At 41.1% G+C, this 25,424-nt stretch overlaps 1 protein-coding gene across 1 annotated transcript in view; it reads left to right on the top strand.

Moving 5' to 3' along the window:
- The window catches only part of KDM5A (lysine demethylase 5A), a 94,511-nt gene that overhangs the window by 30,912 nt on the left and 38,175 nt on the right, over positions 1-25,424 (top strand). Inside the window, exons 9-18 of the mRNA XM_015150707.3 lie at positions 1,223-1,342; positions 3,358-3,516; positions 8,541-8,722; positions 9,304-9,466; positions 11,232-11,351; positions 14,785-14,979; positions 19,532-19,713; positions 20,098-20,222; positions 21,051-21,201; positions 22,835-22,949. Of these exons, the coding sequence (XP_015006193.1) occupies positions 1,223-1,342; positions 3,358-3,516; positions 8,541-8,722; positions 9,304-9,466; positions 11,232-11,351; positions 14,785-14,979; positions 19,532-19,713; positions 20,098-20,222; positions 21,051-21,201; positions 22,835-22,949 (1,512 nt within the window). The remainder of the gene's footprint in view (positions 1-1,222; positions 1,343-3,357; positions 3,517-8,540; positions 8,723-9,303; positions 9,467-11,231; positions 11,352-14,784; positions 14,980-19,531; positions 19,714-20,097; positions 20,223-21,050; positions 21,202-22,834; positions 22,950-25,424) is intronic.

Raw genomic sequence — 25,424 nt, 5'->3', positions numbered from 1 at the left:
TGTTGGTTAGGTCATTCTGTTTATTGCTGCAGATAATGAGACTTTATTATATTGCTGGACAACAATAAAAATGAAGAAAAGCATAGATTGTTTTTTCTCTATTAATTGAAAGTATAACCAGACATGAAACTGTAGAACTTGGGATTTATGCATCCAATTTCATGCTATTAAATAAATTGATGATATCTTTTATTTATTTACTATTTATTTGTTTACTTTTTTGAGACAGGGTCTACAGCCTCTCACCCAGGCTATAGTGCAGTGGCACGATCTCAGCTCACTGCAACTTCTGACGTCTGGGCTCAGGTGATACTCTCAGCTCAGCCTCCCTACAGATGTACGCCACCACGCCCAGCTAATTTTTGTATTTTTTGTAGAGACAAGGTTTTACCATGTTGGCCAGGCTGGTCTAAACTCCTGGACTCAAGTGGTCCACCTGCCTTGACCTTCCAAAGTGCTGGGATTACAGATGCGAGCCACTGTGCTGGGCCCTGATGGTATCTTTTAGCTTGCCCAAATTTTTACTTGATCGTGCTAAATTTTTCTTACTGAAAGATTGTAGTACTGTCATTGTCGTGAAATGCCCAGTCTGTTTACTTTTTTTAACAAAATGCTGTGATACGACATTAAAGAGAAGGTGTTGGCTGGGTGTATGTAAATGCATTCAAAGGTCTTTTATGCCGTTTGAATTATTGCTTATTTACAATTCTCAAGGTTAAAAGATTCAGAGGCAATTCTACTCTGAGTGAGTCATTGTGTTAAGACACTGGTCATGGTGATTGGTAGTGTGAGCAAGGTATTCTCTTAGTCTGATATCCTCACAGTCCAGTGGCTGTCCCCTTATCCATTACCTTTCCCTCCTCCATGAACATGTATGTTCTCCGTGGCCAAAACCCCTGGTGTGCCAAGAGTGTTAGGCATCCCTCGGGATGATTCCGGTCAGTCCTTTAGATGTTTGTCTTGGTGCCAGAACTTAATGCTACTCTGGATCTAAAGCCGTCTTAGTGCCGCCTTCCTGTTGGAAGGCTGTGACGATGACGTCGAGACTCTAGAAAATACTTCCTGATACTGTATTGTAAGGAGCTGATATTTGTTTTGTTGTCTAGGGTTGATTGGATTTGCTTTACCTAGGGAAATGATCAAAGAAGTTAGTAACTAAGAGCCTTAAAGCTTTCTTCAGTTTCGTTTCAGTGAGTGAATCTTACATATTTTTTCTTTCCAGGAATGTAGCAAACCTCGAGAAGCCTTTGGATTTGAACAAGCTGTACGAGAATATACACTTCAGAGCTTTGGAGAGATGGCAGATAATTTTAAGTCTGATTATTTTAATATGCCAGTCCATGTGAGTAAACTATCTTTTAGGTCAGTCTGGGGAGGTACAAAGATTTACCTGAGTCCAAAGCCTTCAGTTTCCTCTTTTTTTTTTTTTGAGACAGAGTCTTACTTTGTCACCCAGGCTGGAGTGCAGTGGCACAATCTCGGCTCACTGCAACCTCTGCCTCCCAGGTTCAAGCGATTCTCCTGCCTCAGCCTCCTGAGTAGCTGGGACTACAGGCACCGCCACCATGCCCAGCTAATTTCTGTATTTTTAGTAGAGACGGGGTTTTACCATATTGACCAGGCTGGTCTCGAACTCCTGACCTTGTGATTTGCCTGCCTCGGCCTCCCAAAGTGCTAGGATTACAGGCATGAGCCACTGTGCCCGGCCTTCTCTTTTACTTTTATTATTTTGTAGAAAACAGGGACTGCATGAAAAAGATGATGAAACACTGCGTCTTAAAATCAGGGGCCTGACATCTATTTCTTTTTCTTTCACTGTCTGTTGTGGCAGTATGTACTCCTTTGTTGTAAAATCTATTTTTTTTTTTTGAGTTGGAGTCTCATTCTGTCACCCAGGCTGGAGTGCAGTGGCGCGATCTTGGCTCACTGCAGCCTCCTACCCCCAGGGCCAAGTGATTCTCCTGCCTCAGCCTACCAAGTTGCTGGGACTCCAGGTGTGCACTGCTATACCTGACTAATTTTTGGATTTTTTTTTTTTTTTTTTAAACAGTCTCGCTCTGTTGCCCAGGCTGGAGTGCAGTGGCACCATCTCTGCTCACTGCAGCCTCTACTGCCCGGGTTCAAGCAGTTCTCCTGTCTCAGCCTCCCAAGTAACTGGGACTACAGGTGCACTCAACCACTGCCAGCTGATTTTTGTGTTTTTAGAAGAGATGGGGTTCACCATATTGGTCAGGCTGGTCTCGAACTCCTGACCTCAGGTTATCCACCTGCCTTGGCCTCCCAAAATTCTGGGATTACAGCCATGAGCCACTGCGCCCAGCCAATTTTTGTATTTTTAATAGAGATGGGATTTCACCATGTCACCTAGGCTGGTCTCGATCTCCTGACCTCAAGTGATCTGCCTGCCTCGGCCTCCCAAAGTGCTGGGATTACAGGTATGAGCCACTACGCACCACTGTGAAGTCTATTTTGATGCTCGAATTGTTATATTAGCCCTCTATGAGTAATCCTTTACAGAAAAGCATAAAGTATTGGACAGTTGCTGCTTTTCTTTATTTTTACTGTGGGGTTTGCTTCTTTTCCTAGGATATCTTAGGCTTTTTTAGTCCCTGTCCAAAAAATTTGCTATAGTTACTAAAATTTAGTCTTGCCTTAAAGACTTGAAATCTCAACCCAGATGCCCATCAATGATAGACTAGATAAAGAAAATGTGGCACATATATACCATGGAATACTATGCAGCCGTAAAAAAGGGTAAGTTCATGTTCTTTGCAGGGACATGGATGAATCTGGAAACCATCATTCTCAACAAACTAACACAGGAACAGAAAACCAAACGCCCCATGTTCTCACTCGTAAGTGGGAGTTGAACAGTGAGAACACATGGACACAGGGAGGGGAACATCACACACCAGCGCCTGTCTAGGGGGTCGTGGCTAGCATTAGGAGAAATACTCAATGTAGAACTTAAAGTATAATAAAAAACAAAACGAAAATGAAATTTTGTGTTAAAATCATAAAAGGCAAAACATAGAAGCTATTAAAAAATTTAGTCTTGCTGTTTACATTTCCTTATTCCTCCTTGATTTCCTGGTTCATCTTTGTTCTTACTCTTGGGAAACAGTTTCCTTCAGAAAAGGGCAGCACAGTTCATTACGTTTTTCTGAATGTCCGAGTTATCTCAGCTTTTCCCTGTTCTCAATGGAAAAGCTAGGATCTGGGTCTTTACTTCTCTAGGGAATCAGAAGATTTTTAATCTCATCATGGGTTTATGTTTACTTGACCCTGTGTATTATGTTATACTGGGTTGTAGTTATAGCGGTTTAATAATTTGTCATCTTTCTTTTCGCTGTGTAGATGGTTCCCACAGAACTAGTAGAAAAGGAATTTTGGCGGCTGGTAAGCAGCATTGAAGAAGATGTTATCGTGGAATATGGGGCAGATATCTCCTCAAAAGACTTTGGAAGTGGATTTCCGGTGAAGGATGGGCGGAGAAAGATGCTGCCAGAAGAAGAGGTGCAGATTTATTCAAACTTTTGCTTACCTCCAAGCTGATTTAGCTTTTGCTGATTTAGCTTTTGCTAAGAAAACTACATTTCTTTATCTTAAGGGATCACATTAACTTAAAATATTAAATATGTAGGATTTGGCAGTATAAATAATCTTCAGTTTTGAAAACAATGAATTCAGAATACTTTCAAAAATTATTTAACTCTGTATTTTTGTTGTTGTTGAGAAGGAATTTCGCCTCTGTCGCCCAGGCTGAAGCACGAGCTTAGCTCACTGCAACCTCCACCTCCTGGGTTCAAGCAGTTCTCTTGCCTCCGCCTTCCGAGTAGCTGGTATTACAGGTACCTGCTATTATGCCCGGCTGATTTTTGTATTTTTGTAGAGACAGGGTTTCACCGTGTTGGCCAGGATGGTCTTGAACTCCTGACGTCAGGTGATCTGCCCGCCTCGGCCTCCCAAAGTGCTGGGATTACAGGCGTGAGCCACCGTGCCTGGCCATTAACTCAGCATTTTTTTTTTTTTTTAAGAGGAGTTTTGCTCCTGTTGCCCTGGCTAGAGTGCAGTGGCGTGATCTTGTCTCACCGCAGCCTCTGCCTCCCGGGTTCAAGCAGTTCTCCTGCCTCAGCCTCCCCAGTAGCTAGGATTACAGGCATGCGCCACCACGCCTGGCTAATTTTGTATTTTTAGTGGGGTTTCTCCATGTTGGTCAGGCTGGTCTTGAACTCCCGACCTCAGGTGATCCACCTGTCTTGGCCTCCCAAAGTGCTGGGGTTACAGGCGTGAGTCTCTGCGCCCGGCCAGCTCTGCGTTTTAAAACTAATTTAGGCTGAGTGGAATGACTCACACCTGTAATCCCAGAACTTTGAGAGGCCAAGGTGGAAAGGTCACCCGAAGCCAGGAGTGACAGAAGAAAATCCTCTCTCTTAAAGAAAAGGAGAAAAAAGCTAATTAGTTTAAAATTTTAACTCCAGTTTAATATTTTTGCCTAGTTCTTTCTGTTGTAAAATCCAGGGCAGGCATGGTGGCTCACGCCTGTAATCCCGCACTCTGTGAGGCCAAGGTGGGTGGATCAACGAGGTCAGGAGTTCAAGACCAGCCTGGCCAAGATGGTGAAACCCCGTCTCTACTGAAAACACAAAAATTAGCCATGCATGGTGGCAGGTGACTGTACTCCCTGGGAGGCTGAGGCAGGAAAACTGCTTGAACCCAGGAGGTGGAGGTTGCAGTGAGCTGAGATTGTGCCACTACATTCCAGCCTTGGCATCTCTGTCTCAAAAAATAAAAGAAAGTTTAGAAATATTTGATTCTATGTTTATCATATTGTTTCATTTTTCAAAACATATGTTTCCCTTTTGAATATAGGATAAATCTAAGCTTCTCAGTCCAAAACTTAAAATTAAAGATCTAATCTTTTTTTCTAGTGTTATTTCCTGTATTTTTGAGTATGACTATTCCATTCTGCCGCTTCACCAGCTAGACTAGTATATACTGTGTAATTTACCTTTTACATTCTTGTAGCTCTTCCTCCTAGAATGTTTATTCAAATCTTATCTGTCCTTCAAAGCTCAACACAATTTCTTCCTTGCTGTGAAGTTTTCCTAACAATCTTTGTTGTCCTTTCTCGTACTGCTATAAACAAATACTTGAGACTGGGTAATTTATCAAGAAAAGAGGCTGTACAGATTCCACAGGCTGTACAGGTAGCATGGCTGAGGAGGCTTTGGGAAACTTTCAATTATGGCAGAAGGTGAAGGCTAAGCAGGCACGTCTTATGTGGCCAGAGCAGGAGGAAGAGAGAGAAGCGGGAGTTGCTCCACACTTTTTTTTTTTTTTGAGACGGAGTCTCGCGCTGTTGCCCAGGCTGGAGTGCAGTGGCCGGATCTCAGCTCACTGCAAGCTCCGCCTCCCGGGTTCCCGCCATTCTCCTGCCTCAGCCTTGGGACTACAGGCGCCCGCCACCTCGCCCGGCTATTTTTTTTTGTTTTTTAGTAGAGACGAGGTTTCACTGTGTTAGCCAGGATGGTCTCGATCTCCTGACCTCGTGATCCGCCCGTCTCGGCCTCCCAAAGTGCTGGGATTACAGGCTTGAGCCACCGCGCCCGGCCTCCACACTTTTAAACAACCAGATCTCGTGAGAACTCACTGTTGTGAGAACAGCAAGGGGGGGATATCTGCCCCCATGATCCGGTCACCTTCCACCAGACACCTCCTCCAACATTGGGTATTCCAGTTCAATTCCAGTTCAACATGAGATTTGGGTAGGGACACAAATCCAAACCATATCACAATCCAAACCCATGATGATCACTGTTTTGTTGTCCTCTGAAGAACTGTATTTTTCTCTTCTATGTGTATTTGGAATTTTATATATGTTACCTTGTAACTTTTTTTTTTTTGAGATGGAGTCTCGCTCTGTTTCCCAGGCTGGATTGCAGTGAGGCAATCTTGACTAACTGCATGCTCCACCTCCTGGGTTCAGGCACTTCTGCCTCAGCCTCCTGAGTAGCTGGGGCCACAGGCGTGCACCACCATTCTCGGCTGGTTTTTGTGTTTTTACTAGTGATGGGATTTCACAGTGTTGGCCAGTCTGGTTTCGAACTCCTGACCTCAAGTGATCCACCAGCCTCGGCCTCCCAGTGTTCTTTTTGTTTGTAGACCTATTCTCTTCAATGAAATTCACTGTTTTTCAGCCAACCAACTGACCAATCAAAAAACATTGAGCAATAACCTGTTGAGATTCTTTTATTTCGTTTTTTGTTAGCCTGTTGAACTTTAGGGATGGATCTCTTTGCCATTTCTTTTTTTTTTTTTTTTTTTTTTTTTTGGACGGAGTCTCGCTCTGTCACCCAGGCTGGAGTGCAGTGGCCAGATCTCAGCTCACTGCAAGCTCCGCCTCCCGGGTTTACGCCATTCTCCTGCCTCAGCCTCCCGAGTAGCTGGGACTACAGGCGCCTGCCACCTCGCCCGGCTAAGTTTTTGTATTTTTAGTAGAGACGGGGTTTCACCGTGTTAGCCAGGGTGGTCTCGATCTCCTGACCTCGTGATCCGCCCGTCTCGGCCTCCCAAAGTGCTGGGATTACAGGCTTGAGCCACCGCGCCCGGCCTCTTTGCCATTTCTTATTGGAATTCTTAGTTAAACCTATGTTGGACTTTGTTATTCTATCGTCTGTGACTTTTTTTTTTCTTTCTTTTTTTTTTTTTAGTGAGACAGCGTCTCGCTTTGTCTTTCAGGCTGGAGTGCAGTGGCATGATCTTGGCTCACAGCTTCAGTCTCCTGGGCTCAGGGGATCATCCCACCTCAGCCTCCCTAGTAGCTGGAACACCACCACGCCTGACTAATTTTTGTATTTTTTGTGGAGATGGGGTCTCGCCATGTTGACCAGGCTGGTCTCAAATTCCTGGGCTGAAGTCATCTGCCTGCCTGGACCTCCCAAAGTGCTGAGATTACAGGCATGAGCCACCGTGCCTGGCTTCTCTCTGACTCTTTTTTTTTTTTTTTTTGAGACAAAGTTTCGCTCTTGTTGCTCAGGCTGGAGTGCAATGGGGCGATCTCGGCAATCTCCGCCTCCTGGTTTCAAGTGATACTCCCATCTCAGCCTCCCCAGTAGCTGGGATTATAGGCGCCTGCCACCATGCCCAGCTTATTTTTTGTATTTTTAGTAGAGACAAAGTTTCACTGTGTTGGCCAGACTGGTCTCAAACTCCTGACCTCAGGTGATCTACCTGCCTCACCGTCCCAAAGTGCTGGGATTACAGGTGTGAGCCACTGCACCCAGCCCGCCTCTCTGTGACTCTTAATTACAGTTTGAAAGTTTGTATATTTTTGTGCTGCATTATAGATAATTTCCTCAAACCTGTCTTCTAGTTCACAAATTATCTTTAGCTTTGTCATTGGCTCTTTAACTTCTTACCTTGAGGGTTTTTTATTTTTAGCTTGTATTATAGAAACTTCTAAACAGTAAGCACAATAATGACCCTACCCCCACCCCTGCGAGTTCCTGACGTCCACATTCAGTTACCAACTTTCTAATAGCAGATTCTCATATCTGCTTCTGCATTCAAACTGTTATGATAGCACATATCATCTTTCCCCTGGAAAACTCACACTATACTCCTGCAGGAATGTAAGTGGAAAAGGCAAATGATGTCTTAGAATTACTATGAAAATAGTTTGACTTAGTGGATCCTCTAGATCCCATTTTGAGAACTGCTCTCCGTAAAGATGATAAGCACTTTTTTAAGTCACAGCCTCATACGGCTTCAGGGATGGATGTTGGAAAGTCATTCTCCAGTGCCAGTCTCCAATTAGAAGCCCCTGTGAAAACCCTTGCAACAGCTTCCTTTTTTATTCTGGCTGGCTTCTGCTCTGTTTCCAGAAACTGGGAATTCCCTTTTCTTTTGGGTTCAGCTGTGAAGTTTTTTTGGTTATTATCATTTGTCCAGTATTTCTAGGTGTGTTTGTATAATGGTTAGGAGTGATGGCAGTGACTTTCTGCATTGTGTCAGTCTTCATTGTTGCCACAAGTTCAGGATTATGTGTATTATTACATTTTGTCTTTACAGTATCTAGCACCATTCCATCAATGTAGTAATAAGATTTTAGGATATTACGCTACTGGGTATAAAATAGAAATATTGATGTTGTATTAAGGTGGGACCCATTTTCCTGACTGGCTGGAGAATAAAGAATTGCTCTTGTGCTTTGGAGTAACCAGAGGCATCTGAGATAAAGGGACTCTAAGTAGAACCTAGACAGAAGGTAGGATTAAATATTGAGTTATATGAGTTACATGGTAAACCATAGGTATCTGAGATAAAGGAAATCTAAATAGAAACCTAGACAGAAGGTAGGATTAAATATTGAGTTACATGAGTTACATGTAGTGGATAGCAAAGATCACAGACTGTATGCACTAGAGTATAAATATTATAAAATTTTTTACTTTTCTGGAAAGATTCCCTTGACATTTCTATTGAGCACTTTTCATTTCTGATTTTTCATTTACAGTTTCTTTTTTTTTCTCTTACAGGAATATGCACTTTCTGGTTGGAATTTGAATAACATGCCTGTCCTGGAACAGTCTGTTCTTGCGCATATTAATGTGGACATCTCTGGCATGAAAGTGCCATGGCTCTATGTGGGAATGTGTTTCTCTTCTTTTTGCTGGCACATTGAAGATCACTGGAGTTATTCCATCAACTACTTGCACTGGTATGTACAGTCTAAAATACAGCATGCGCGTACTCTGCTGAAGTCTAGTGGATTAATGATGCCAAGTTTTTGATCTTTAAGGTTTACAGACAGAGTCTAAGATTTCCATAATTTCTAGCCTTGGCCTGTTTCTTTGGGTAGTAAAACTGAACTCAGTGAAGCTGTTTAGAGGCATTCTGGAGAGCACTGATTGTTCTGATCATTGTGGGGATAGTTGGAATGTCCGTTATTCACATGGACCTGTGAATCAAGGTCATGTATCAGCATCCTTTGGGACAGTGCTTACTTTTCATATAGCGTCTTTCCTGTTTGAAGGTGTTTTCACTGATCTGCCTTCCAGAGTTCATGTACTGAGTTGCTTTTCTAATTGTAGTGATAAGTTTGTATCTGCCTATATATACTACTATTTACTTACCTCCTGTTGTGAACAACAACACAGGTTTATGAGATGGTTGCTGGAATTCAGGGCATATAATCTGACCATGGAATAAGACAAGTTAATTATAATTTGGTGGACTGGAATCAGATGCCCTAGCCTCATTGGTACCATGTTCTGCCTAAACAGTTATTTCTTTTGCTAGGGGGGAGCCAAAGACATGGTATGGTGTGCCATCTCATGCTGCAGAACAACTGGAGGAGGTGATGAGAGAGCTGGCCCCTGAGTTATTTGAATCCCAGCCTGATCTTCTGCATCAGTTAGTCACCATCATGAACCCCAATGTGCTGATGGAGCATGGTGTGCCTGTGAGTCTTTTGCTGTCTTCCTTCAGTTTCTTGTTTGTTTTTTTCATTTTTGAAACAGGGTCTTGCTCTGTGGCCCAGGCTGGAGTGCAGTGGCACAATGATTGCTTATTGCAGCCTCGACCTGCTCAGCTCAAGCAGTTCTCCTGCCTCAGCCTGGTGAGTGGCTGGGACTGTAAGAGCATACCACCACCCCCGGCTAATTTGTTGTATGTTTTTAGAGACGAAACCTTGTTGTGTTGCCCACGCTGTTCTCGAACTCCTGAGCTCAAGCAGCCCTCCCACCTCGACCCCCAAAGTGTTGGGATTACAGGTGCGAGCCACTGCACCCAGCCAGTAGTTTTAATTTAAAGTTATTTTAGCTTTTGATTAGATAGAATAACGACATGTGCTTTGTTTTATAACTAGAAATGAGTCATAACATCTTTTAGCCAAATTAGAATTTATACTCTGCAGGGAACAACTTTTATCTGATTAAGAAGGGGAGTATTAAAGTATGAATCATACTTTATGTATAGCTACCTATTCACATAACCTTCTTTTTTCAGTAAATATTACATCCTACTTTGAACAAAAATCTCATATTCTTTGTTATCCCTGTTTAACCAAAGCAGAGGTATTTTAAATGGTGGCTCTAATAACTAATAAGATGCTTATCCTAATAACTAATAACTAATAAGTATGCTTATCCTTATTTTTTCAGATTTCTTAGCTTTTAATACATGAGATAATGAAATAAAAATATACTGCAAATGCCTTTTTCACTTTTGAACCTAAGTTTGAAGATGTTTCTCAAATTCAGGCTAATGCCTGATAAAGTATAAATTTAACAGGTTTACTATAGATAATCAAATATTCATCATAACCTTAAAGAGAAAGTAGATTGAGTAACATTTATAAAGTTACTTTGTTTTTAAGTAATAAATTTATACCAGAATCTGAGACTTTTCAGGAGACATACAGTATTATTGTAAAACAAAGTGAGATTTCAAGAAAACTGATTTTGGGGACATCTTATTGGGGATGTCTCATGTGCTATGTGAGTTTAGTTAGTTCCAAAAAACTATCCAAAAGTAGCAGGAAATTCTATTCTTTGCCACTATTTATGATACAAGAATAAAAGAAATTCTTTTAATTGTAAAAATTGTATCAGTTTAAGAAACTCGTAGCTCATTGAGAGTAATTTTTTTTTTTTTTGAGAATTTCTTTTGGCTGCTAATTCTTGTCATGAATTATAATCTATTATCAGGCCGGGCGCGGTGGCTCAAGCCTGTAATCCCAGCACTTTGGGAGGCCAAGACGGGCGGATCACGAGGTCAGGAGATCGAGACCATCCTGGCTAATACGGTGAAACCCCGTCTCTACTAAAAATACAAAAAACTAGCCGGGCGAGGTGGCGGGCGCCTGTGGTCCCAGCTACTCGGGAGGCTGAGGCAGGAGAATGGCGGGAACCCGGGAGGCGGAGCTTGCAGTGAGCTGAGGTCCGGCCACTGCACTCCAGCCCGGCGACAGAGCGAGACTCCGTCTCAAAAAAAAAAAAAAAAAAAAAAAAAAAAAGTATGAATTATAATCTATTATCAGTGACTATTTTAAGAAGGTAGAATTCTGGCTATTTCTGATATCATTTTCCGATATGTTTTAACTTAATGCTTTATTGTTTTCAGTTTTAGAAAATGCATCTGAAATTATCTGACTAATAAAATCTGTCTTCCTCTTTTTGTTGTTTTTATTTTTTATTTTTGTATCCCTGTTCCCAATTTGCATTTAGGTGTACAGGACCAATCAGTGTGCCGGCGAGTTTGTTGTGACCTTTCCTCGTGCCTATCACTCTGGATTTAACCAGGGCTACAACTTTGCTGAAGCTGTGAACTTCTGTACTGCTGACTGGGTCTGTTCTATAGCAAGTGGCTGTTGTACGTCTACTAACCCCCTATAAATATAAAGCAGCTCAGTTGCCATGTTTGCTTAGCTGGGCTGAGGGTAGGGTTCATCAGTATTTTAGTGGAGACTGGAGTGGCTATTATAGTTTAGAAAGCTAAGTAGATTTCCATCACATTTTTTATTTTGAAGATTTCCATCACATTTTTTATTTTGAAGATTTTATAGTTCTTACCCATTTATTATTTTCCTCATTCTGTTTGAACTTGCTTCCTTCATTTCCATTCTTTTCCTTCCCTTTCCCCTTCCGCCATTTCCTTCTTTCCTTCCTTTCCTTCTCTCCTTTGCTTTCCTTTATTTGGACTCCCTCCCTTCTGGTCAGGTGCTCAGAAGAGAGAGACTGTTTGAACTTACAAATAGTCGATTCTTTCTGAATCCTTCTTTTCTAAGGGAAAACACAGATTGGTGCAAAAGTAATAGTGGCTTTTGCCATTGAAGATAAAAGTTGGTGCACAAGTAATTGCAGTTTTAAAACCGCAACTACTTGTGCACCAACGTATGGTTTTCTTAGCTTTTGCTTTCTCTGAGCATTTTTGGGACTTAATAAGGTGATCAGGCTTATAGAGATAATTTCAGATATTCTACCATATTTTCAAATACGTAGCTTTGAAATTTTACAAATTCCTTCTTTTTTTTTTTCTGATAGACAATTAGGTGATTTTATTAGTCTTGCCATTTTATGTTTTATTCTGTTCCTTTTTTTAATTTTAAAAGAGTAACTATAATATTGAGATCTCTGCACTATACTTTTATGTAAATGATAACGCTAGGTAATTGCTGTTTTGCTTTTGTATGAAGTAGATAATCAAAAAGTATTTAGTGACTGTTATGTTGCTTGGGAGAAGGCTATACAGTATATTTATGATACACACTGACTATTTTCTTGTATGGGTGCTGTTTTTGTTGCTGCTGTTAACATTTTGGGGGCAACCCTTTAATAATGGATCTTATGTTTTCTGCAGGCACCTTAATTTGTTAAATTCCATGATTAACCATATAGAGATTGTTTTTGCTTCCTTTGCTAATGAGTAAAATGATACAATGAATAGTCTTTCTTGATCCAATAGTTTTGAAATTTTTTCTTATTAGGCTTTGGAAACAGCATAATTTAGCAAGAACAAGACTAGGCTTAGGATTTTGCCTTGGGCTTGAGCTCTGTTTCTAAACATTCAACCAGCATTTATTGAGTGTTTATGATACATGGTAATTGGCTAGGTGTAGAAAATGGGAGGATTTAGGAGCTGGAGATAGTTTCTGCTGTTCCCCTTGTCACTGTTATTGGCATTTGACCTTGGGCAGCTTTTAACATTTCACTGGGCCTAAGTTTTTTAGCTGGTATGTAAAGATGCTGGTAGATTCACTTAATAACCTCAGACAAGTTAGAGGATATGCGTGGAAGCCCTTGACACTCTTTAGAAGAAGGGTGTGATACAAATTAAAAGTTGTAGCAATTTTAGCTCTGGAATAAATTAATGGGACTAATTTTTATAAGTTACAATGGGTAATCACTTCTGTTTTATGTGGCTTCCTCACATATTTTAATAGTTAAGAACTGCAGGCCGGGCGCGGTGGCTCAAGCCTGTAATCCCAGCACTTTGGGAGGCCGAGGCGGGCGGATCACGAGGTCAGGAGATCGAGACCATCCTGGCTGACACAGTGAAACCCCGTCTCTACTAAAAAATACAAAAAACTAGCCGGGCGAGGTGGCGGGCGCCTGTAGTCCCAGATACTGGGGAGGCTGAGGCAGGAGAATTGCGTGAACCCGGGAGGCGGAGCCTGCAGTGAGCTGAGATCCGGCCACTGCACTCCAGCCTGGGCGGCAGAGCGAGACTCCGTCTCAAAAAAAAAAAAAAAAAAAAAAAAAAAAAAAAAAAAAACTGCAAATCCCACAGTATGATTTTTTCTTCTACTTGTTTTTGTATTGAGACTAGGTGAGACATTTTTAAAGAGTACGTACTTAAGATATGAAAGAGTTGTGTGTTGTTAATAGACAAAATAATTGCTAATCACAGGTTCAAAACACACACACACACACACTTTCTCCTTGGGAAAGTTTTTTCTTTGAAGAGTGTGGAAACACTGCATAATTCAGAGATAGCCTCATACTTTCTTTGATTTCTCGGATTCCTTTCTGCCTTTCTCAAACTGTAGATGAATTCTAAAAGGGTCTTAAAGGTCAATTTCTTATTTTTTCTCTTTTATATTACAAATACAAACAAAACTCCTTTATCCAAGTTCTTCTGCCTGAGCATAGGAAAGAAGTTGAAGTTCGAGTGCGTATTTATGTGTAGGGCATAGCTGTTATTATAATTTGGCTTGTAGCTTGATAATTACGGAGATTTTCTTTTTTTTTTTTTTTTTTTTTTTTTGAGACGGAGTCTGGCTCTGTCGCCCGGGCTGGAGTGCAGTGGCCGGATCTCAGCTCACTGCAAGCTCCACCCCCCGGGTTTACGCCATTCTCCTGCCTCAGCCTCCCGAGTAGCTGGGACTACAGGCGCCCGCCGCCTCGCCCGGCTAGTTTTTTGTATTTTTTAGTAGAGACGGGGTTTCACCGTGTTAGCCAGGATGGTCTCGATCTCCTGACCTCGTGATCCGCCCGTCTTGGCCTCCCAAAGTGCTGGGATTACAGGCTTGAGCCACCGCGCCCGGCCATTATGGAGATTTTCAAGATTTATTTTAAAGGCTGTAACTGTTCATTTATGAAAAGTGATGATTTAGTCATTTATTTCACTGTTAGGGAAATAAAGTATATAATTTTATAATTTCACTTTGAATTATCTTTCTGCCAGGCTTGTTTTTAAAATAATTTCTAGATGCTAAAATCTAAATCATCCTTTGTTTTGGTTTTTGCAAAAAAACTGAATGTCAGCCAATGTGGATTGCTTAAGTATTACTTTTTCCCTCTTTCCTATTTTTTTCTTTTTTTTTCGTCTAATAACATCTGTTCTTTTTGTTCTATGGAAATTTGAGTCCTGAGTATTTCCACTTAACCCTTTTTGGCTTGAACTTATTTAATTATTTACTTTTACAGTATTTTTCTTTTTCTTGTAAGGGCAGGCTCATGTTAAATTGGTCTAAAAGAGTTTGCTGCCTCAGTTATATACCAAAGAACTCCTTGATATACAATAAATAGAAAATTAGCAGTTTAGGCCAGAAATTTAGCATTTCAGATTATGGGAATTTTCTATGGGAAAGCCTTTGAAATTCTGGCTGGGTCATACAGGGTTAATATTTACAGTTAATGTCATATTGCCTCTTTATATTTAAATGGATTTGGTATTCTGTCTTCTTTCTAATAAAAGGGAGGACCTGGAGGGTAAGTGGTGGTTCTGTTCTGGGGTATGTTGTAAGCGAGTTATTTAATTTGGAAATCTCCTTTTCAGTTGCCCATCGGACGTCAGTGTGTGAATCATTACCGACGCCTAAGGCGCCATTGTGTCTTTTCACACGAGGAACTCATTTTCAAGATGGCAGCAGATCCAGAATGCTTAGATGTGGGGCTGGCTGCCATGGTCTGCAAAGAATTGACTCTCATGACTGAGGAAGAAACACGATTAAGAGAGTCTGTTGTACAGATGGTGAGTTTGCTGAGCACATTCTCTATGTTTGATACTGCTTATGGGATATGCTAAATAAACCTATAGATAGAATTTTCATCTCTGATTCCCTAGGAGTTAAACATAAAAATCACTGATTTGGAGGAGAATTTATGTTTTTATGACTGACATACTGGTTTCTCCAGATTAAAAACGTTTTAGGAATCTTATCTAGGTTTTTAAAACGAGTCCTATCAGAATTTCTTAGGCATATATTTACGTTTTAAATCTTCTACATACGGTGTTAATTGTTTAAAAATAAAATTTAAATCATTTTTTTTCTGAGCTTTGTGTTGAATAAGTTGTGTTTCTGGCAATTACAGACTGTCAGTTTGAATTAATCTTTTTCCCTCCCCTTTAAGTAATTTGATGAATAGGAAGGATGGAATAACCAAGGGTTGGGATTTAAAATACTTAGGATAAGCTAAGCATCATCACATTGAACTGGCTAATATATGAGAAAATGTGTATCTTTAGCATCATCTTGGCCTGTTCTATCTAATATTTCCTGCATAGCTGGCTAGCTTCATTAGGTTTACACCATGCTTCCTCCTGTTTTTGTATCATGTCCCTCCTCCTTCTCTGCCTGATATTCTGTCTCTGTTTTTAAAATAACTTTGTTGAAGCATAATTGAGATGTAATAAACTACATGTGTTTAAAGTGTACAATTTGATAAGTTTTGACTATGTATATACCCATGAAACCATTGGTACAATCAAGATAATGAATATATCTATCACCCCTACAAGTTTTTTCATGCCCTCATATGGTTCTTCCTTCTTGCTCCGTACCACCTTTTTGAAAGATGGGTTCTCTCTCTCTTGCCCAGGCTGGAGTGCAGTGGCACAATCATAGCTCACTGCAGCCTCAAACTCCTGGGCTCAAACAATCTTCCCACCTCAGCCTCTGGAGTAGTTGAGACTGCAGGTGCGTGTTACCATGTCCGTCTAATTTTTTAAATTTTTTGTAGTGGTGGAGCCTTGCTTTGTTACCTAGGCTGGTCTCAAACTCCTGGCTTCAAGCAGTCCTCCTGCCTTGGCCTCCCGAAGCGTAGGGATTACAGGCATGAGCCACCACACCTGGCCATCCTGCACCATCACCTTCTCCTCTTGCCCCAAACCCCAGAAACCACTATTCTTTCTTTGCTTATTTTTTTGGAGAATTTTATTCAAATCAAACCATACAAGTTGTCCTTTTATGTCTGATTTCTTTCATTCAGCGTAATTACTTTGGGACTCATCCATATTGTTGCATGTACCAATACTTTATTCCTTTTTATTGCACACTGGTTTTCCATTGAATAGGTGTACCGCAATTTGTTTATCCTTTCACTTGTGGGTGAACATTTGGATTGTTAACATTTTTTGGCTGTTAGAAATTAAATTGCTCTGAACATTTGTGTACAGCCTTTTGATGGACATATGCTTTTGTTTATCTTGAGTAAATACTAGGCATGGAATGCTTGGATCATATAGTATGTGTATGTGTAATTTTTTTTTTTTTTTTTTTTGAGATGGAGTTTCACTCTTGTTGCCCAGGCTGGAGTGCAGTGGCTTGATCTCAGCTCACCGCAACCTCTGCCTCCTGGGTTCAAGTGATTCTCCTGCCTCAGCCTCCCGGGTAGCTGGGATTACAGGCGCTGCCACCACACCCGGCTAATTTTTGTATTTTTAGTAGAAAGGGGGTTTCTTCATGTTGGCCAGGCTGGTCTGGAACTCCTGACCTCAGGTGATCCGCCTGCCTCGGCCTCACAAAGTGCTGGGATTACAGGCGTGAGCCACCGCACCCAGCTGTATGTGTAATATTTTCTAAAACACTGTGACGCTGTGTTTCAAAGTGGTTGTACCATTTTATGTTTTCTCCAGCAGTGTGTAAGAAGTTTCGGTTGCCTTCTATCCTCACCAACATTTGGTATAGTTAGTCTTTTCAACTTCAGACATTGTAATAAGGTTATAGTGGTATTTCATTATTTAATATTCCCACTTTAACCTTGTATTCTTTTTTTGTTGTTGTTTTTGAGACGGAGTCTCACTGTGTTGCTTAGGCTGGAGTGCAGTGGCATGATCTTGGCTCACTGCAACCTCAGCCTTCCAGGTTCAGCAGTTCTCCTGCCTCAGCCTCCCAAGTAGCTGGGATTACAGTCATGCACCACCTTCTCTAGCCAGTTTTGTATTTTTAGTAGAGATGGGGTTTCACCATGTTGGCCAGGCTGGTCTGGAACACCTGGCCTCAAGGGATTTGCCCACCTTGGCCCCCCAAAGTGCTGGGATAACAGGCATGAGCCACTGCGCTTGGCCTCAAATAGCTTTTAATTTGTATTTCTGGCTTTTTTCTTCTCTCCATTTTCTCCTTATTTATGGTTTTCTAAAGTATATTCTCAGGAATATAAGCTTTGTAATGTTTTAGAAGGTATTATAAGGAAAAGTTCTGTGGCTAAAAACGTTTGGAAAATGGCAGGCTAAGGAAAGGTAAATGGATATATTTAAAATATTGATGTTAGCTTCATTTAAGACTGGAAAAGTAACAGAACAATGAATTCTAGTTTGGGTACAAAAAATAGGGGGACCTAAAATAATGTGAAATATATATTTTTCCAGTTTTCAGGATTTTAAAATTACTTAAAAGGTATAGGAAAATTAACGGTAAAAATTAATAAAAACATATATAGGCCAAAAAGAAAGATAAATGAGATCCTTACTGCAGAACTTCTGATTCTTGAATATGCTGGTGTTCATTGTTATCTGTGAAGTAGGAGGGATATAAGCCATAGCATTTTCCAAAAAAATGTTTTTCCTTGTTTTTTTTTTTTTTGTAGAGACATTGTCTTCCTATGTTGCCCAGGCTGGTCTTGAACTCGTTGGCTCAAGTAGTCCTCCCACCTCAGCCTCCCAAAGTGCTGAGATTATAGGTGTGAGCCTCCACACCTAGAACAAAAAAAAATTATTTTCCCCAGAGTATCTTTTAGGATCTGTGATCCTTGGAGTACACTTCGGGAAACTGTATAAAATTTCTTGAAGCAGCCAGAACTTTCTCAGTTGCCACCTTAGCATTCCCTTGAGAGCAGCATTGCTAGTTGTTCTGAAGCTAAATTCTTATAAAGTAAGAAGTATGTGCAGTGCATTTTGAAACTGTTTTTATGTTAAAATAATTTTTAAAGAAAACACTAAATGCCAATATGAGAAAATGGAAAGATAGGAGAATATGGCCAGCAGACATCTAAATTAAACTAGTATCAAAAACAATGTATGATGAAAAACCAGAATTGTGCATGCTAGTGAATAAATTATCAGGTTCCCACCTTGTTTAAATGAAGAGAGTTTGCTCTTCTTGCAGAATTGTGTTTCCGAGTAACTTACTCCATCAAGTAAGCAGAAACTGTAAAGTTATATAATAAATGGCGGTCTTTGGTAAAATGCACTTTGTATGCTCTTATATATATATATATATATATTTTTTTTTTTTTTTTTTTTTTGAGACGGAGTCTTGGTCTGTCACCCAGGCTGGAGTGCAGTGGTGCAATCTCAGCTCACTGCAACCTTCACCTCCTAGGCTCAAGGGATTCTCCTGCCTCAGCCTCCTGAGTAGCTGGGACTACAGGCATGCATCACCACGCCCGGCTAATTTTTGTATTTTTAGTAGAGACGAAGTGTCACCATATTGGCCAGGCTGTTCTCAAACTCCTGACCTCAGGTGATTGGCCCGGCTTAGCCTCCCAGAGTGCTGGGATTACAGGCGTGACCCACTGCACCCTGCCCACTCTCATATTCTTGGCATACTGAATTTGTCTTAACTTTCTTTTTGATGATTTTGATTTGCACAATTTACTTTATACTTCTTTGTCCTTACATATGTTTGTATATGTCACTGTTACTTTTGGATAATAGATTACTAATTTATTTTGCTCAAGGATGTAATTGGGAGTTTGGGGCCAGCCACCCCCAGAATGCCTCCCAATTACAATTTTCTTCCTTCTGTCAAAAAACTGTCTTGACTTTTGTGGTAATCACATTTCTTTTTTTTAGAGACAGGGTCTTGCTGTGTCGGCTGGGGTTGGAGTGCAGCAGTACTATCATAGCTCACTGCAGCCTGGCCTCAAATGATCTTCCCTCCTTAGCCTCCTGAGTAGCTGGGATTGCAGGCATGCACCACCATGCCTGGGTAATGTTTAAACATGTTTTTATAGGGATGCTGACTTTGTTGCCCTGGCTGGCCTCAAATCCCTGGCTTCAAGCAATCCTTCCACCTCAGCCTCCTAAAGTGCTGGGATTATAGCCATGAGCCACTGTACCCAGTCCACATTTCTTTATAGTTTTGTCGTTCAAATGTGCATCCTTAGATACCAAACTTTAATCTTGCGCATTGAAAAACAGCGATGATTACTTTTAGGAAGTATTTCGATGTTGTGCCATTGTACCTTTCATGTTTATGCCTTTAAGTCAGAGATTTGTCTGTGGAAAAAAATGTAGTAACTTAAGTTTTTTGATGTTTTAAAGACTAGAAAGACTTGATCCAGTGCAATAAATTATATTTCAGGGTGTCCTGATGTCAGAAGAAGAAGTGTTTGAACTTGTTCCTGATGATGAGCGACAGTGTTCAGCATGCAGAACCACGTGTTTTCTCTCTGCTCTCACATGTTCCTGTAATCCTGAGCGGCTTGTGTGTCTCTACCATCCAACTGATCTGTGCCCCTGCCCCATGCAGAAGAAATGTCTTAGGTATCCAAAAGTGTTTTGTAAAACTTCCATGACCTTTTTTTAAAACCAAGTCTTAATGTTATTTTTACTTACTCCCTTCCTTTACTCTTTACTCTGGACTTCTCAACTTCTCTGTCTACTTCTAGGCTTGAAGACCAGTCCTTTAAAGTTGGCCCTAAACTTGGCAGCTGAAATTAGTTTCTTTATCAGTTGATTTCACATGTTCCTTGTCTCCTTGCATTAAAAACGGTGGGCTGGTTTGATTTTTCTCTTCATGTGAACGAAGATCCCATTCCCTTGGCCATTGTATTCTCCTTAAGCCGATTATACTAAAACTTTATTTTTAAGTTATTGTTGGTTTTTGAGATTTTTATTTCTCTGTGTGTTTGTGTTTTCTTTTTGTAGATACCGCTACCCATTAGAAGACCTCCCTTCTCTGCTTTATGGTGTAAAAGTCAGGGCGCAGTCCTATGACACGTGGGTCAGTCGTGTTACAGAAGCATTGTCTGCTAACTTCAACCACAAAAAAGGTTAAATTTCCTTCTTTCGTATACATATGCTGAATTGATTGTCACTTTAAAAGAGGCTTTGTTTTTTTTTTTTTTTTTTTTTTTTTTTGAGACGGAGTCTGGCTCTGTAGCCAGGGCTGGAGTGCAGTGGCCAGATCTCAGCTCACTGCAAGCTCCGCCTCCCGGGTTTACGCCATTCTCCTGCCTCAGCCTCCGGAGTAGCTGGGACTACAGGCGCCCGCCACCTCGCCTGGCTAGTTTTTTGTATTTTTAGTAGAGACGGGGTTTCACCGTGTTAGCCAGGATGGTCTCGATCTCCTGACCTCGTGATCCACCCGTCTTGGCCTCCCAAAGTGCTGGGATTACAGGCTTGAGCCACCGCGCCCGGCAAGAGGCTTTGTTTAGATTTACGTTTTTTCTTTCCGTAAAAGAAAAATCCTAGGCTTCCTATGAGATTTGAGATTAATGGGTTGGTTGAATATAGACTTAATTTTCTATTTGAGAATCTTCTTTGAAATGAAAAAACTGACTAAAAATGGGCCGGACATCTAACTTGCAGTAAATTTATTATATATGTTGGGAACCCACTATTACCAGTAAGACTAACACTGAAGGCTTCTTTGGAAAGAGAAATTTATTTACCTGAGAGAAACTGTCTATAAGGATTATAAATGAGCACCTGGTTGTTAGCTTTTATTGTGTTGGTGAGATTTTCACAGCTGTTTGTTTCTACTAATTTTATGTTTCTACTAGTAGATTGGGGACTCACTTGAGTGAGGTTGGTGAAGATTTTAGAATGGCTTTTTGTGTCTGTGGTCATTGTATGTGGCTCTTTATTTATTTTTACAGATTTGATTGAATTGCGAGTAATGCTGGAAGATGCTGAGGATAGGAAATACCCAGAGAATGATCTCTTTCGAAAACTCAGGGATGCTGTAAAAGAAGCTGAGACCTGTGCTTCTGTGGCTCAGCTGCTTCTGAGCAAAAAGCAGAAACACAGGTAAACCTAAGATGAGTTTAATTATCGTTGTCCTCTTTCTTTCAGAGTAAAAACCAAATCTTTGTCTGGCCTGCGAAGCCCTACATTGTCTTGGACCTCTTGTGGCCATGTCTCTCGCTCCCAGTGATGCTCCAGTTTTATCTCCTACTATTCTCCCTTCTTTCTTGCTCCAGCCTGCAGTGTTCTTTCTCTTGCCGTTCTTCATACATACAGGCACGTTTTTGCGTAGGACTTCATGCTCTCTCTTTACTCTGCTCGGAGTTCCCTTCCCACCGTATCCAGGTGGCTTGTTCCGTGACCTGCCTCTTTTAAGCCTTTGTTTTCAAATGTCACTTTGTTGGCGAGGGCTTTTCTGACAAGCCTTTATAAAATTACAGTCCTCTTACCCTTTTTCATGCTTTGTTTTTCTCCTAGCGTTATCACCTGCTAATATACTAATCTACTTATTTTATTTATTATCTGTCTTCTCTTCCCCATCCCCCACTAGAATGTACACAAGACTAGAATATCAGGAATTTTTTTTTCATTGTCATATTTCTTGTGCTTAAAACAATGCCTGGCACATAGTTGTGCAATAAATATTTGTAAATGAATAAATGGAAACTATAGGCTGAAGGCAGGTGGCAGCAAAGGGTAACCTTGATGGATGCAGAGGAGGTTGTTAAGAAGCATAGAAGTATGCACCCTTGGTATGATGTAATTCCTAAGTATTAAATTTTCTGTGGTATTTAAATGTGGTGGTGTAATTCCAGCACATTTCTTCTGTCTGAATGACTTTTCTATAGCAATTCATACTGGGTTTTTAAATTACTTTGTAAATTTTTTATTTACCATTTTGTTAGATAACTTTTCTTAGAGACATTGATCAACGGCTCTTAGCTTGTCATTGGGCCAGTGACCCCACTTGGAGAACCTGGTAAAAGTTTAGGAATCCTCTTAGAAAAATCATATACACACAAATTTTGGAACACTTTCAGAGGATTCATTGTAACCTAAGGCAGGTTAAAGGCTCTTCTTTCACATTTTAACCTTCTTGAGATACAGGGTTAAGTTTTTTGTTTTTTTTTTTTTGAGACGGAGTCTCGCTCTGTCGCCCAGGCTGGAGTGCAGTGGCGCAATCTCGGCTCACTGCAAGCTCCGCCTCCTGGGTTCACGCCATTCTCCTGCCTCAGCCTCCCGAGTAGCTGGGACTACAGGCGCCCACAACCGCGCCCGGCTAATTTTTTCTATTTTTAGTAGAGACGGGGTTTTCACCATGGTCTCGATCTCCTGACCTTGTGATCCGCCCACCTCGGCCTCCCAAAGTGCTGGGATTACAGGCGTGAGCCACCACGCCCGGCCCAGGGTTAAGTTTTATCAATGAACTTAATATTCCAACTATGAGGAATTTATGTAATGTTTGAAATGTTTAATACTTGTAGATCGAAGGAACTGTAACCTGGAGAGTTGAATCTTTGAGTCATTAACTGAAGAACTTAAAAACTGTTTTGAAGTGGTCACCATTGCAGTGTAATCCCTCAAACACTGGGATTCTAGGATTGCTTGGGTTTGAATTCTGAATAGACTAGGAGCCCTTTTGATATCAGAATGACTGATTTTTTCTTACTTATATCTCAATATTATTTCACATCAGACAGAGCCCAGATAGTGGGAGGACTCGGACCAAACTGACAGTGGAAGAATTGAAGGCCTTTGTCCAACAACTTTTTAGTCTTCCGTGTGTCATCAGCCAAGCTCGGCAAGTGAAGGTGGAGTATGACATCCTTTTTTTGGGTAATGTCCTTTGTGACAGGGTCTACTGTTCTGGGTTTCACAGAATGGTATATCTAAACTAGTTTTTTGCTCTAATTTTTTTTTTCTCTCACTATATGCTGCTATTTGAGGTTCTTTAATAGGCAGTTTTTTGGTTTTGTTCTTAGCCGTTATTCCCCATTTAAAATTCTGTAAGGCTGATAAAGAATTATTTTTTTCTATATTAATTTTAGTTCAGAACACCCATTTAACATAGATGTAATTGAGATGCAAGAAATTAGTTAAAATAATCTGCATGTATCAGTGTTATTAATACATGAGCTTTAAAAAATGCAGAGCTCTGAAATTACCAGCACCCTGATGGCTTAATGAATATGTAAAATCTTAAAAGTATGTATCAAATATATTAATCTCCATAGTTAATGATTTTTTGATAGTTTGGGGTGTTTTTGTGTTTTGGGGGTGGGTAGAGGTCTAAAACAGTGTTTTTTGTTTTTGTTTTTGAGAAGGGAGTCTTGCTCTGTCGCCCAGGCTGGAGTGCAGTGGCGCGATCTCGGCTCACTGCAAGCTCCGCCTCCTGGGTTCAAGTGATCCTCCCGAGTAGCTGGGATTACAGGAATGGGCCATTATGCCCAGTTAATTTTTGTATTTTTAGTAGAGACGGGGTTTCGCCATGTTGGCAGTCTGGTTTCAAACTCCTGACCTCAGGTGATCCACCCGCCTCGGCCTCCCAAAGTGCTGGGATTACAGGCATGAGCCACTGTGCCTGGCCTAAAATAGTTTTTATAGTTTTTATCAAGGTTATCAACTTGTGAAATCTAGGGTCAGTTGTATTCTTGTCTTATTCCATTTCATAAGAGCATTTTGATAGCTGCCTACTCTTTCTTGAATGCTGTTCTTTAGCCTCTGTGACACCACACTTTCTGAGTTTTTTCTTAGCTCATTGGCAGTTCTTCTCTTAAGTCTTCCTTGCTGCTTGTTTCTCTTTGACTTGGCTTCTCAAGTGTTGGAGTATATGAGGAGTCTCGGCCCTTTCTTCAGGTGCCCCCACTTCTGATACCTTATTTGCCCAGTGACATTAAATATCACCTGTATCCTGTTGATTCAATCCCGCATCTCCAGCCCTGGATGCCTTTTTCCCTACAGACTTGTATGTCCACGTGTGTACTCTGGATTTCCTTTTGGTGGACTAAAAGGCATATTAAAGCCTTTTTTTCTTTTCTTTTTTTTTTTTGAGACAGGGTCTGGCTCTGTCACCCAGGCTGCAGTACAGTGGTGTGGTCTCAGCTCACTGTAACTTCTGCTTCCCAGACGCAAGCAGTCCTCCCACCTCAGCCTCCTGAGTTGCTGGTACTCCAGGTGCACACCACCACACCTGGCTAATTTTTGAATGTTTTGTAGAGACGAGGTTTCACCATTTTGCCCAGGCTGGTCTCAAAACTCCTGAGCTCAAGCAATCCACTTGCTTTGGCCTCCCAAAGTGCTGGGATTACAGACATGAGCCACCACACCTGGCCTTAAGCCTTTTAATGAACCAAATGAATCAAACTCCTTGATTTCTTTATTTCCCTTATACCCGTGTTCAGTATTTAAACAAGTGCTGGCTGCTGTTACCTCCAAAATATATCCCAAAGCAAACCATTTATTGTCCTCTCCGTTGCCTAAACTATGCTCTACACCACTGGAATGTGCCCCTTGGATTACTGCAACAGGCTTTCAGCTGCTTTCTCTTCTTCTGCTCGTCTGACATTTTATTTTTTGTTTGGTAACCAGAATGATAATCTAAACTTGAAATCAAATCACATCACTTCTGTGTGGTTAAAATTCTCCAGTGGTTCACAAAGCCATTTGAATGAAATTCAAACTCATTGTAACCTAGAAGATACTGTGTAGTCTGACCTCTGCTTATTTTTTAACCACATTTCTCCATCGTCCACTTGTAGCAACACACCAAGCTCATTCTTCTTTAAAAGCATTTGCAATTATTATTTACCCTGCCCTAACTGTTCTTCCTTCAGACCCTCTTGTAGTTCCTCCCCAACCCTCAATTTAGTTTCAGTTTGCCTTCTGTGACTACCATGACATTGCTAAGTAATATGCCTCTGCCCGCTCTGGTCATTCTCTGTTGTGCTGCCCTATTTTCAGAGCACTTGACACTAACTGAAACATTTTATTCGTGTGTTCACTGTCTGGTCACCTGCATTAGAATGTATGTTCTCTGGGCCGGGCACGGTGGCTCTCGCCTGTAATGCCAGCACTTTGGGAGGCTGAGGCGAGTGGATCATGAGGTCAGAAGATTGAGACCATCCTGGCTAACACGGTGAAACCTCGTCTCCACTGAAAATACAAAAAATTAGCCGGGTGTGGTGGCGGACACCTGTAGTCCCAGCTACTCGGGAGGCTGAGGCAGGAGAATGGCGTGAACCCGGGAGGCAGAGCTTGCAGTGAGTTGAGATCGTGCCACTGCACTC

Source organism: Macaca mulatta, chromosome 11 (genome assembly GCF_049350105.2).
Source record: "Macaca mulatta isolate MMU2019108-1 chromosome 11, T2T-MMU8v2.0, whole genome shotgun sequence".
NCBI lineage: Eukaryota > Metazoa > Chordata > Mammalia > Primates > Cercopithecidae > Macaca > Macaca mulatta.
This window is presented reverse-complemented; position numbering and strand designations above follow the sequence as displayed.